Source organism: Vidua chalybeata, chromosome 21 (genome assembly GCF_026979565.1).
Source record: "Vidua chalybeata isolate OUT-0048 chromosome 21, bVidCha1 merged haplotype, whole genome shotgun sequence".
NCBI lineage: Eukaryota > Metazoa > Chordata > Aves > Passeriformes > Viduidae > Vidua > Vidua chalybeata.
This window is the reverse complement of record NC_071550.1, coordinates 6,242,013-6,255,670: the sequence shown is the minus strand read 5'-3', so window position 1 is coordinate 6,255,670 and position 13,658 is coordinate 6,242,013. Positions and strand designations below refer to the sequence as shown.

Below are 13,658 nucleotides of genomic sequence, written 5' to 3'. Positions count from 1 at the left end.
GTTCTTTGGGTATGGAGTCACCCAGGGTGGTGCTTTGTTCCCAGGCTCCTGCCCCTGGGAGAGGTGAAGGTGATGCCTGGGCAGGGGTTGGAGTCTTGGTGCTTGGAGAAGTTTTGCTAAATCCCTGAGTAGACAGAACAAGCTCCAGCAATTTGATCTTTGAGCAGGCTTCTGTGTTTTGTGGAAAGTAATTTCAGGCGTATTTCCAAGAGAAGAAATCCAGCAGTTGTGCATTTCCCTTAAAACATCACTTAGCTTTAAGGGGTGAATCTCTATGCCTGCTCCAAGCCCACTAAAATCCTGACCTCTGCCACCTTCTTGCTCTTCAAGTGACATGAGGGTGACCAAGCTCTAAGCCCCTGCAATGTAAAGAGCTTGTTATTGAACTGGAGTGGAAAATCTCTCTCAGGCTTGTGAATCATAGCAAAGAAATGGATTCAGGCTGTGGAGGGCTGAGGGAAGAGATGGCAGGATTTTTCCATCCTGTCTGAGAACAACTGGAGTCCTGAACCGAGGGAAAGGAGAACTTTCTGAGGCTCTGTCTGGCCTTATTCTCTTTGACTGCTGGAAACAAAATCAGGGCTTGGGGAGGGAAAGGTTATGGCTTGGCTGGAGCTGGCTGCCACACGGTGCTCAACAGCTCCTGTGACTCACTTGGAGATCTCTGTACCACGCTTCCTTGGACGTCTCTGACGTGGGAAGGGAAAGAGGAAAAAAGATCGGAATGGGGATGACATGTTGAGAAATTAATGCAGCACGTCCATGGCCAGATGAGCATGTTTGAGAGCAAGTGCTGATAAATGTTCTGTGCTTGAGTAATTACCTGGCGCCATCCTCGTGCTGCTGGGCCGGCGTTTCTGATGAGGTCAGTGATGTCCCAGCCTGGCCAGGGCAGGTCGTGGGCTGGGAATGTCATCTGCTGTCTGGCACACCGAGGGAAGGATAAGGTGATTAATTCATTTTCCCAGTTGCTGCCTGATACAAGGTCTCTTTGAGAAGATTGTCACCCTGAGCAGGGAGGTGTGAGCGGGGGGGAACTGCTTTCTGCCTGTTCAGCAAGGATTGGGGCTACCTTGGCTGTGATTTCTGGGCAGACTGGGAGCCACAGAACCCTCCCACGTAGAGAGAAAGGACTGTTGTTCATCCTGATCATCCCAATGGCAGCCATGGTGCAAGGCAGTGATGACTCAGGCTCTGTGGTGTCTGCAGTTGAGGCTTTGTGAATTCTACTAAAATAACCAATGAAATAATCTTAGCTGTGCAGAAAGGCCCCATCCAACCACAGAGGAAGGGTTTGATGGTTAGAGGAGAGTGAGCAAATGACTGAAAGGATTTATTTAGGAATAAAATTCAGCACCCTCCATCTATTAATCTGTCCTGAAGGACCACGTGGATGCTGTGCAAAAGGAAACGGAGACGCTGCATCCCACATGCAACTCAGGCACAGCATTAATTCTTCAGGCGTGTTGGGTTTGCTGAGCAGCTAGAGAAGGGAGGGCAATATGTTCTCAAAAAAGAAAAGCTTCTTGGGAATCATTAATAACCACAAGCATTTGGGATCTCAGCTCTATGGTTTTTTTGGAGGGGAGAAATAACAAAAGGAACACCCAGATATCGTGCGAAGTTAGTAACGCAGCACTGACTCAGCAGCTGGCTGAAGTCCCTCTGGATCATCCCCACTGCCCAAAGCATCTCAGCCAGCCTTGCTCCAGAGCTCCAGGCCTTGCAGCATGACCCCAGCACGTGGCTGGAAATAGCCTAAAACCCCCTTCAAATGCATACTGAAAAATAGTCTCTGCTGGGAGCATGTCAAACTCTTGAAGTAAGGCTGTGATGTGATGGGTATTTGAATCCTCCAGTGCATGGGATGTCATTTGCTTGTCTAGACCAGCAGCAGGTTTGGCAGGGAGATTTTGGGGGGCTACTGTAGCCTCTCCCCAGCACCACCTGCCAGGTAAAGCTGTGCTAAACCCCTTGCCCTGGCATGGCTGGGGTCTAGCACAGCGTACCCTAAGTCAGACCTGTCTCCTCCTACATAAAGCTGCAATGCCATCCCTACAGCCAAGCCTCTTGAGAAGCCTAAGGGTTATTTTTAGAGCAAGAAAACCACCCCTTATGCTGAATGTGCAGGCTGGGATCACTGAGAGGCTGTGGGAGCGCTCAGTGACATAAGAGGAACAGGGAGTGTGTTTCAAGGACACCCCCAATATCCCAGTCAGAGGACAGGGGGGCTCGCAGCCCTCAGTTCCATCTGCATGGCCAGGAGCCCCAGGCTGGAGGCAGTGGTGGTGCCTGGCAGGCAGCTCCCTCTCCCTCCCTCTCTGCCTGTCTCCCTGTCTGCAAGGCACATGTGTTTCCAAGGTCCCCAGTCTAGACTGCTCCAGCTGCCATCCTCTGCACGAGCAGTTTGTCTTGGAGCACGGCTCCTTCCCTAAAGAAGCAATCCCAGCCAATTCAATCAGTGGGCAGGGGAGAGAGGTGGCTGGAAACGCTGATAAAATACATGAAGTGCCTGTTTCCAGTCCTCCTCACACCAGAAAAGGCTATTTGAGCTGCCAGCCCATGATAAATTAAGGAACACACAACATGTTTGAATATCTATTAATGAATGAGTCATATTAATAATAAAAAAAGAGACTGTATGCTTTGTATAATGCATGGGGAAAGTTTTATCTTTGCTCACATAATTGGATCAAAATTTTTTGGTGATTTAACCAGAAATATCCCTGAAGGGAAATCTTGCAGGCAAATGACCAAGCATCAGAAAAGCCTGTTTATGTAAAATAAAGTTAATTTTGAAGAGAGAAAGTTGATAGTGTGTTTGAGATAAATGTGCTGCAAAGGATCTAGGATTGTACAAGTATACACAAGTCTTTTTATAAATTTTTAAAAATGGAAAGTAAGTAGTAGAGTAGGTGATCCCTCTATTCCTTCCCAGTTTTTTAGGCTGCCTTCCAAGGTCTGGGATTGCTCCAGTGCCCTGCAGAGCCTGTTCCTGAAATGTCTCTGTAGAAAAGTGGCTTTCATCAGGCTGGAACACTCATATTTTGTTATGCATTGTGCTGCTACTCTGTGAGGAACCCAGTTGTGGACAAGGACCTTTGTGTGATAGGTGTTGCACAGACCAGAGCAAACATCTGTGCCTGGTGAGGAAATCGTGTTACAAGGCTGGCTCTCCACCAGCAGCTCAGCTCCTGCCAGAATTTTGAGGGTTTTTTGTTTTTAGACTGGTTGAAACCCAGACATGTCCAAATTTTAATACGATAAGCCTGCCTTGGAGAAGAAAGTAACCAAAGTGCTGGGAGTTTTTTCCCCCTAAAATTCTAGCTTTGTTTTAGGCAGTTTTTGAAGCTGTGCAGTGCCTGGCAGTGACGGGGAGGTGAGGAGAGGTTGCCAGGCCGTTGAAGATGATCTTTTTTTCTCCTTCTATTCTCCTAAGCAGGGAGTTTTGAATTCCAGTGATGTCCCCGTAGCTGTTCAGTGCTTCCTTGCTGGTGCTTCCCAGACGTACAAGGCTAAAGGGTAGATCTGTGGCAGTGGCCATCTTTCCTGTAGGAATATTTCTTTTCTTCTTGGAAGAAAACAGTTCGGGTCCTTTATATGCAGGGGGAATGTCACTCACTGCTCAGAACATGGTGCCAATGTGGGGAGAAGCTTTTGGTGTGTTTTCTGAACTCCTTTTTAAGTTGACTTTTACTACAGGCATTAACACCTGAGAAAGAGGAATGCTCTCTCTCCTCTCCTCTCCTCAGTCCTAGTAGGGTTTTGAACTTCTGGAACAGAATTTTCTGGGGCACAGGAGAACTGTGCCACTAGTGGCTGGACAGAAATACATTGGGAATACCCTAAAGTAAATATGTCCATCTGTCAGTGTGCACTGGAATATGAGCTTAATAGTTTCCTGGGAAATCTCAGCTCTTTGCTGCCAGGCTGAGTACTCACCCCTGGGGAAATGATTACAGGAATCCTTTGCTATCTGACCAAGCTGATTCAGGAGTCATTTCCCAACTTCCAGCATCAATTCTTGTACTCAGCGTGCTTTAACTCAAGCCTTCCACAGCAGGTTTGGCCTTGCTGAGTCTGGAGCTCAGAAGGCACCTTGCTCCCTGCAGCACTGCTGTGGGCAGAGGAAGCAGTGCGAGGGGGGTCACAGTGTGGGAGAGGCAGAGATATAAATTAGCAGCAAGAGGAAATGGCAAGGTTTCCCTTATCCTCAGGGTCCAATGTATTTTCCTTTCAGACAAGTATGTTTAATTTTCCAGTTGCAATTTGAAGCTCAGAGAGCTAAGATTAAAAAAAAAAAAAAAGTCCCTTTTGCACCAGAAAGTTTCCCAGCAGCAGCTTAGAATAAATCCTATAATCATTTGGTGGGGTTGGTCGTCATTGCTAATGCTACCGTGGGAAACTGAGAAGGGTTAAACTTTATTGTGGCTGCCATGAGCTGCTTCAGGAACTGTTCAGGCTGGTTAACAGCTCAGCTGTTTGGCTTGAGAAGAGAGAGAGTATCTGCTGCTGCTGAGTTTCTCCTTGATCTCTGATCTTGCTTTGTGTGATAACAGGGTGGGTGTTCTCTGCCATCAGTTTGCAGAAGGAGCAGGCAAGGAGCCAGAGAGACAAGAGCTGCAGTGCCAGGAGCAGGAGCTCTCCACAGGAGCTCAGCCTTGCTCAGCGATGGGAGGGCAGGGGCAGAGCACTGATATCCTCACCCCACTGCCAGCAGCAGGAAATCCCCCTGCCCCTTGGAGCACTCCCCTCGGCTCCTGATGGAATCCCCAGGGGTGCCCTGAAGGGACAGTGGAGAGGTCCCCACAGGCTCTGTGTGATGTGAGCTGGGGGTGAGGGTGGAGGTGTCTCTGGTGAGGGCAGGGGCTGTGTGTGCCCACTCTGGGCACCTCGCTGATGACATCTCCTGCTCCTCCCGTGGAGCCCTGCACCTGAAGGGGGACTGCATCCATCATTTGTAAGGAGCTGGGCCCTGATCCAGCCCATTCTCTGGCTGCCTCTGCGGATGCACATTTTCCTTGAGTGAATTTCAGCATTGCTCTCCGCAGGCAGAGCCAGGTGGGATGTGGGGCTCTTCTCACAGAGCTTGCTCTCTTGTCTGAGAGCTTGGGCTGGCTGATAGAGAGGCAGAGGGGAAATGAGTCACTAGGAAGGCACAGCTCATGTCCCATCCAACCCAGCCACCGAGGAACTGAGAAATGTGAGAAGAGCAAGGTGGCCTCACGGTGTGTCACTTCTGCCCACTGCCTGTGCCCATCCACTGCCCCAGTCCTCTTCCAGCTTGACTGGCTTCAATTTAAAAGTGGTCACATTCTCACCTTCTGCAGTTACTGTAGTGGCTGGCACCTCTTAGCCAGTCATCCCACCTTCACCTTACCCCTCTTACTCTTCAAGAAAGGAAAAAATAAGTCTGAAGGGATGACAAATCAAAGCACCATGGCAGGGACTCCTGAATTGTGTACTGCTCTGTGCTTTTCCAGCTAGCAGCCTTTCTCTCAACTCTGTATTCCCATTCCAGTGCTGGTATTAACTCTCTCCTCATTTTTGTGTTAGCTCCAGTCTGTTCTGAGCAGCCCACATTTTTTGAGAAGGTTTTTGCTCAAGCAGCCAAGTACAATTGCAGCTGCTGTTAGCAGGAAGGTGGAAAAGGTCGCCTCAATTCTGGTACACAGGGAACGCCATGATCAGACAGTTGCATCTCCTCTTTTACCTCTTCTAAGGGTGTAAATGGGATGGGTTTTGGTGGAGGAGAGATTAAGGACTTGGATTAATCTCTGATAAACTCTTATTAAACCTGTTGCTGCCTCAGTTGCACTGGACTCATGGTTTGATAGTTATCATCCCAACTAAAAGGGCAGGGGGATATTTTTAATAAAAGCTGGAATTCTGGAGCACAATTATACAGGAGGCTTAAAAAAGCCCCTACAATTACGTGTCTATTTGCACAGCTGTATAATTGCATTATGCACGGGGCCCTGAGCTGGCACAATGGCAGGTTAAAACACTGGGATATTGCTAAAATGAGGGTCAGCTGTATCAATGAGGGTTGTTAATACACAGACCAGTAATACTGTGTTAGCCAGCAAACAGCAGCTGGCAGAGGGGTCACATGAAGTGTCCCACGCTGTGGAGACTGGACATCTCCAGGGCAGGCAGGGCTGGGCAGCACCAGTGGGGCATGTGGTGACAGAAGTCCATCCCTGTGTGTCACAGTGAGGGACATCAGCTGTCCTGTGCCTATTTAAAACAAGCCTTTTCTTGTTATCTTCACTACAGGGATAAAAAGTTACTATTTATTTGTTGTGCTGGTAAATTAATAGCACAGAGGACACTGGGCTTTCCTTATGCCCTCCTTGACTTTTTTATTCTACTGTGCCAAGTTTGGCTCTTAAAATAGATAGATAAGACTTTAGATAATAGACTTTTATACAACTTAATGTGCTGTTTACATGTGGGAGGGTTGGTAATATCAGGGGAGTATTTATCCATCCATTACCTGTATGGTTCAGGCAAGTTTTCTCTTTCAAAAAATCTTTTCCTGAACATGAGATTTAGGGTAGGGATCTCCTGGGTGGATTTTTTTCTTAGTGAATCATGCCCTTGATGACTCCTGGGAGCTGCACTAGAGATCATGAGCTTTTTTGCTCCTGCTCCAGGGCAGTACCAGCCTGAGCAGCTCTGAGCAGCAGGGCCAGCCTGGCAGGGAGGAGATCCCCCAGGGATGGCCCAGTGGGAAGGGAGCAAGGTCAGAATGTGGCCATGGGGCTCATCCTGCACCTGCTGCATGCACTGCACCTTCATCCCTGTGCAGTGCTGTTCCTGGGAGCTGCCACGCAGGCAGAGAGCTCAGGCAGCTTCCAAACACCCTTCGCTGGCTGCTCTGGATGTGTCTCCCCACTGAATGCAATGGAAACTTGTCTTTTGTAGCAAGCTACCACAATATAAATCCTCTGGGAGACACTTTAATTGACAGTTATTCTTGTCAGACGTGTTTGGCTTGGGGGAAAAGAAGTTTTGAGGAGTTACTAGGAGTTGCAGACAGCTCTCCAGAAATCTGAATTCTCCAGCCCATTGAAAAAAAAAAGGATAAATAGATGAACAAATTCAAAGGAGTTCAAACCCCATTGGTTAAGTATTTTTTCCTAACCTGTTTCGGGTCAGTGCACAGCTGGGCTCCTGATATCTCCACTTTGTTCCTCCCCTCTTACAAGAGCCCCCACTACTCCAATGTGTATGACTCGACCTTTCCTTTGCTACAGAACCATATTTAAGAATTTCCAGCATTGACACCAATTTTATTACATTTTATAACCTGCTGCTCTAAAATATGAAGTGCTGGGGTTACACATAATCACAGATTATGTTGTAACTCATGTAGGAACCTACAACAGCAAGAGCTGCACGTGTCCAGCTGATAGAGATTAGAACACACAATGTGCTTCCCTTGCCAAGGTGCTAGCACAGAGCAGGAAAATCCAAGGCTGGGACACACTTATGTTACCCCTATGATACAGGTCCAGGAGAGGGGAAGCACGAGACACAGCTGTGATCCTGGGAATGCAGGCTGCAGCAGAAAGATGGGGATGCTCTGTCTCTACTCTATGGAAATACGTGCTCCTGCAGATGTTTTGGTGCTTGGCTTTTTATCCCTTTATAGCAATAGCATAAGTTGAAGGGAAGTTTTGGCTGTGATGCTGTAATTGGCCCTTCTCTCCAGCTCTACTCCAAATGATTGTGTTATGGGTCTCTGTGAAGCACTGTCAGGAGCACCATTTTGTTACAGAATCATCACTAATACCTATTTTTGTTTTTCTAGGGCCCACCAGGTCTGCCAGGCTTACCAGGACCCCCTGGCAAGAGAGGTTCTCGAGTAAGTGCTTTAAAAACTTCCATCCATTTGTATTTGGATCTGCCTGTCCTGTTGTTCCAAGGGCTGCTGTAGTTCCTGTGGCTGAGTAATGATTTCTTCAGGACCCTCTCTGTTGAGGTCTGGTCTCCTTCTCTCTTATTGTCTGTTGGAGGTTTTCAGGAGGCCACACTGGTGATTTGCAGCTTCCCTGAGCTAAGGTTTGGCATCAGCAAAGGCTGGGGATGGATGTTTCCAAATGGCTGTCAGAAGAATGAGATCTGTCTGTCTCATTTTGTTTCCAGTATCTGTTCCTTCTTGCAAACCCACTGCTGAATATTAGCTTTGGCTGCTTTTTGTACTCCCCTTCCCTGTCCCCAGCTTCATGAATTGTTTAGTTCAAGGTCCTTCATTAGTGAGACCAAGGTCCAGGACCAAGGACTCAACACACACAGAGATGAGGTTTTTTGCTCCCCAGACTGAGACCTGCTCTCTGACTCCTTTTCAAGCTCTAAAGCAGAATGCCTTATCTCTTCTGGAATTTGCAACGGCTCTCACAGAATTTCTTCCTCCCCAAATGAAATTCTGATGCAGATCTTTGAAGGTTGAGTGCTGTGCTGAGGAAACATCTGGAGCTGAGTGCTGCAGGGAGCTGTGAGAAAAGCCTTCTGCGCTGGCCTCGCTCTCCCAGGGCTGGGCAGAGTGCCTGACCTGGATGTGGTGAAGTGCTGGCACTGCTCTCCTGGCTGTGCTGTGTTCCTGGGAGCACAGTGCTGTCCCACAGGGTACAGCCATGGAGCCCCTTTCCTAGCACTGGGGTGGGCTGGGAATCCGAAGGTGCGAGTGTCTGAGGCTGGAGGAAGGGAACATTTGGATCCGTGATCCAGGCAGCATCCTGGCCTGGCAGCAGAGGGAGATTTCCTCACACATACTTGGCTAAAACTCAAGCCCCGTGTAATGTCTTTAAAGAGCAAGCAAGAGGCTGAGAGCTGGGAGGCTCGGCATTCCCCCAGGACACTTGTTACACTCCTGTGAGATCTCACAGTAACCAGCAAAAATAAAATCATCTCCTTTCTCCAACAGTAAAATGCAGGTCTGCAGGACCTCTGGAGCCTGGGCCTGTGTGAACAGCCCTGAAAGCTGTTTGGGCTGTAAGTGAGCAGGGCTAGGCAGCACCAGGCTCGTGCTTATGGATGGGACAATCTGTTCCACGTTAGAGAAGTTTTTTTAGTGAAGCATCAGCCCTGATATCTTCTGTCACAAGTGCCCAAGCAGCTCCCACATCAGTAGATTGCCCAGAGTTTGCATTTCTTGGCATCCCCATTAAAGCTGGAAGTTGGTTCCTACCCCAGCTCATTGCTTATGAGGGGTGTTTGCTGTCACTTCTGCCAACCCTGGTTTGCAAACTAAACTCCAGGTCTGGAGTCCCCAGCTGCATCCCCTGCCTGCTGTATGAGTGACCAAATTTCAGCTCCACATCCCAATTCCACCTGAGTTTCTTCTGAAGGAAATAGCATCATGGAAGCTGTGTCATAACTGTCTGTTTTTCCCCAGCTGTGGTGTGCTCCATCCTATATTTAAGATGATCCTCTGAAATACAATAAGCAGCAGAGGGTTTCTGAGCTCAGTCCCTGCCAGAGGTGCTGAGAATGGGTCCAGGAAAGAGTTCCCAGTTAGGAAGTGCTGAGCACAGCTGAGCCTGGCTTAGCTCAGACCTCTACAGAGAGGCTGTGCTAATTTTGGGAGGGGGCAGAAGGGTCACTCTATGAATATCTGGCCTGGAGCACTGGAGACAGGACTGCTCTGTGCCTGAATTGTTTTGACTTTGGGAAGTGTTTCTCCTGGTAATTTTTTCTTGTGTCTCTTTGGGATTTAGGGATTTCATTGGAAAGTGAAGCTGCCAGGAACTAAGACAGGCTTAGGGGAATTCTTGCATCTTTTGCTTTTGTTGTGCTTGAAAAACTTTAAAATAAACGTGCAACATTGCAGGGGTCATGTTCTACCTCTCCTAACCTGATCCTCAAAAAAAGCAGCTGCAGAGTTCTTGCACCAGCCCATGGATAAGCCATGAGGTGTTCCATCAGGCTACAGCCCAAGTTTGGAGCTCCAGAGGAGAGGTGAACATTGCAGGCAGCTTTGCAGTGCTGGATGCAGAGGAAAGGAAGGACCTTTTTGTCACCAATATAGTTTTTTGCCTAATGCATGAGATTAATTGCCCTTGTTGTAGCTTGCATAATTTCTGTGTTATTAATGCTTATACAGTTTCCTGGCACATTTGAAAACCCAGTAGCAGCATTTGATTCATGACTTTCTGTAACTGTGAAGTTGCCTCATGCTGATGTGTAGTGCAGAATTTCCACCCCGTATTGTCTCCTCCCTTTGTTCCCCCCATATTGGTCAGGGTAAAATGAAACCTCTGATTAACCTTTGCTTTGGGAGTGAGACTGTGGTGGGTGAGAGTCTGGAAGAAAATCTGGCTGTTCCCATGGATCCCATGGATCTGTCTCCTGGTTTTCAGCAGATGAGTATCACCAGACCTGCCTGTGTAGTCTGAGGGTGGCTCTTCCATGTAGGTAATGCCACCTGCTTTGCAAAAACACAGCCCAGACTCTGTAACAGCGTGGAAGAGGTTCTGACTGGAACATATCTCAGCATTCAAGAGCAATCCAAGGCAGGGTAGCAGAGTGGATAGTGTGGCAGTCTTGTTGAAAATTACAGTTTCTCCATTTTTAAAAGCCAATCCCCATTTCAGGAGCATAGAATTTATTGTACACCCTATCACTCCAGCAGCAGGGGACCACTGAGACAGATTCAGGCTGTTCCTGTGCTCTGGTCTCTGCAGCTATGAAAGCAAATTTTCATTTTCATAACAAGTGAAAACTGGGTGTTTCTTGCTATTATTATTTCCTGAGAAACTCCAAGAGAAATTAGTTAAAATTTGCAATAGGAATGGCTAATAACATTATCTCAGGAGCTCTCCAATCTCTAGAGATGTTGCTGTACTACCATGTGTGCTCTCTAGGAAGGGTTTCTCTGTCTCTATTCAGCTAGGATGGTTTTCAGCTTTCATATCTGCATTAAAGAATTTGAGATATAAGGTCTGTCCACACGGTTCATTCTTGGATAAATGTGCTGTGTGCCTCATCAAGTGCCTGTGTAAGATCTGAGGGAATGGCCATGCTAGCAATGAAGGATTTCCCCAGCTTTGTGTGATGTGAAATGCCAGGCAGCTCATGGGACACCTTTTCCATGGAGGTAAGTGTGAGTGGTGGCACTGGGGGTGCACTGGGTGACACCCCCAGTTCTGTGCAAGCCATGGGTGTTGAGCTTTTATTTCTGACCTCTGCATTTCTTCAAGCATCAGGGTCTCCCAGGGAGGCAAAGGCTGGGGCTGGGATTTGCTCTCAGGGATGTGCCAACAAGCTCTACAAGGAGCTGTCAACAAAGGGCTCCCACTGGAGCAATCATTCCTTCACCACTGCAGCTTGTTCCTGCCTCACCACAGGCTCTGTGAGCTTCACCCAGGGCTGTCTGCATGAGGGGCTCTGGACAGCACATCTGCATCCACCACAAACTGTGGCTTATTCCACTAGTGTGGTTTGACCAGCAAAGTACCCACAGTTTGAGAGGATGTGCAGAAAAGAGCTGTGAGGAATGACACTTGGTGTTAAACCCTGCCTTCCAGATGAGGCTGTGGAAATCCCAGTTACCTGGTTTGCCTCTGCATGAAGGAAACAGCAAGTCTCAGGCACATGCCAGACAGGAGTGCAGCTCATGGGATGGTTTGGGTTGAAAGGGACCTTAAAGATCATCTTGTTCCAACCTGACACCACAGGCAGGGAGCCTTCCAGTAGACCAGGTTGCTCCAAGCCCTGTCCAACCTGGCCTTGGTTGTTTGCTCAGCCCCCAGGACAGCAAGAAAAGGGCAACAGTCAAAGTTTCCAAAACACTTAAATAATTCAGGAAACTAGGTCCCACTGGTAGTCACTCCTTCTCCAACAGGGGAGCAAATGCAGGTACAAGAAGTGTTTCATCCCTGTCCACACAACAGGTCAGAGGCAGAATCAGCAATAAAAAGCCTGATGTGCTGTAATTGCTCTTGGCTTATTTAAACTCTCAGACACCACAGGAGAAATCCAAATGGATGTGTGAAGGGAACACACGTGCACTCCCTGATGCTTCAGGATGCACTTGCCATCCTGCTGTGAACCACAGCAGCTTGAAAGACTGGGAGGTCCCAGTGTAACATGTCCCTGTTACATTTGGTCTGTGGCTGGAAAAAATCTCCCTTTCCTTCAAAATGCAGGGCTTCCCTCCTGAAACAAGCAGCTCAGTCAGCTGGGGAGATTCCCCAGTATCCTCATTCCATTAGGAAGATTTTCCAGTTTCTGAAAAGTGTTTAAAGAAACAGTTTGCTTGGCTTCACTTCAAATATTTAGCTCTTTTTCAGCAAGCCAGAGGTCACAGTGGGATCTCTAGGTCAGAAGTAGAAAAAGTTCTTTACACAGTGAAACCCCAAGACATAATGACTTTCAAATGAGCGGTCATTCCTCTGACTGGAGCTCTCTAGCATTTAGCAGGAGTTGGGAGGATTTTATTCCCCTTCCTTGTGAATGCTGGAGGGCTGGGGGGAGCTGTGCACAGTTACACTTTTGTTAATTTTTGTGGGCTGGGAACCACAAGGCATAAAAGCGCTTCTGTGAGCAGGGTCCCATGTCCAGGCACCCCCGAGCTGAGCTGGGTGCCTCAGTGTCCTTCTCAAGCAGCATCATTCACACAGAAGGCATTCCAGGGAGATGGGAAACCCCTCCTCACTTGGAGAACACATTCAGGGATTGTTCTGCTCTCCGTGCCATGGAGCAGCCTGGGGCTGCTGCTGTCCCATGGTAAAATTTTCCATGGAGTTTCTGGTACAAGGCTTGGAAGCTTCCAGATGCAAGTCTGCCTGCTGCTAGATTGGATTATTTCAGCAGCTATAGGAAGCTGAAGTGGGTGGGGAAATGAGCACCCGAGCAAATAGTGGCACATGCAGTGGGATTTTTTCATTTAGAGGTCTCAGCACTGTCCCACCCTGTGTGTAGATAAGAGGAGCAAAACTGATGTATTGATGATAAATATATTTAGGAGAATCCAAATTTCTAGGTGGGAGTGGTAAATTGAATTAATCCAATATAGCAATTAACTGTTGCTGACAGCTCCCAAGGCAGCTGCTATCCTGTGCCTTTTGTTACTCAGCCCATCTAACTGTGCCACACAGCATCTTCCTCCTCTGCCAAGAATGTGGGTGGAATCCCAAATTCAGGACTCACCATGTTGGAACACATCAAGATCAATTATTTTTTACAATTTTTAGGAGTGCTGGCAGACTACACCCTTTTCTCTCCACAGTTGCCAGAGCAGTTTCAGATGTCTGACACAAGCCCCAGAACTGGTCACAGCAGTTTTCTTCGTGCCAGACTGGACTTCCCACTATCATTAAATCACCAGGATGTGGCCACTTCCACTAGGATAAAAAACCACATCAGTCTTTAGGGACAGGATGAGTCTCTGACCTTCCTTTGCCTGGATTGCACTGGATACACTCTGTCAGACTCATTGAACTCGGTGGTGAAGGCTCTGTTTTATCTCAAGAGTCTCTGTTTTCATAATCACACTTTTAATCACTAGAAACTGTGACTGGATTCTTCCTCCCTTCTCCCCTCCTTCTGGTTAAGGCTTTTTAGGATTTCGTTGCTGTGCTTTGGTTTACTCTGGAAGAACCTGCACCAGGTTTTGCTGGGGGTGTGATTAGTCTCTTATCCAGGAGCTC

General features: G+C 47.9%; 1 protein-coding gene across 3 annotated transcripts in view; it reads left to right on the top strand.

Annotated features, from left to right (window-relative positions):
* COL27A1 (collagen type XXVII alpha 1 chain) overlaps positions 1-13,658 on the top strand; it is a 141,486-nt gene that overhangs the window by 16,156 nt on the left and 111,672 nt on the right. For all 3 annotated transcript variants that reach the window (XM_053962226.1, XM_053962225.1, XM_053962228.1), the window contains exon 4: positions 7,820-7,873. In XM_053962226.1, the coding sequence (XP_053818201.1) occupies positions 7,820-7,873 (54 nt within the window). The remainder of the gene's footprint in view (positions 1-7,819; positions 7,874-13,658) is intronic.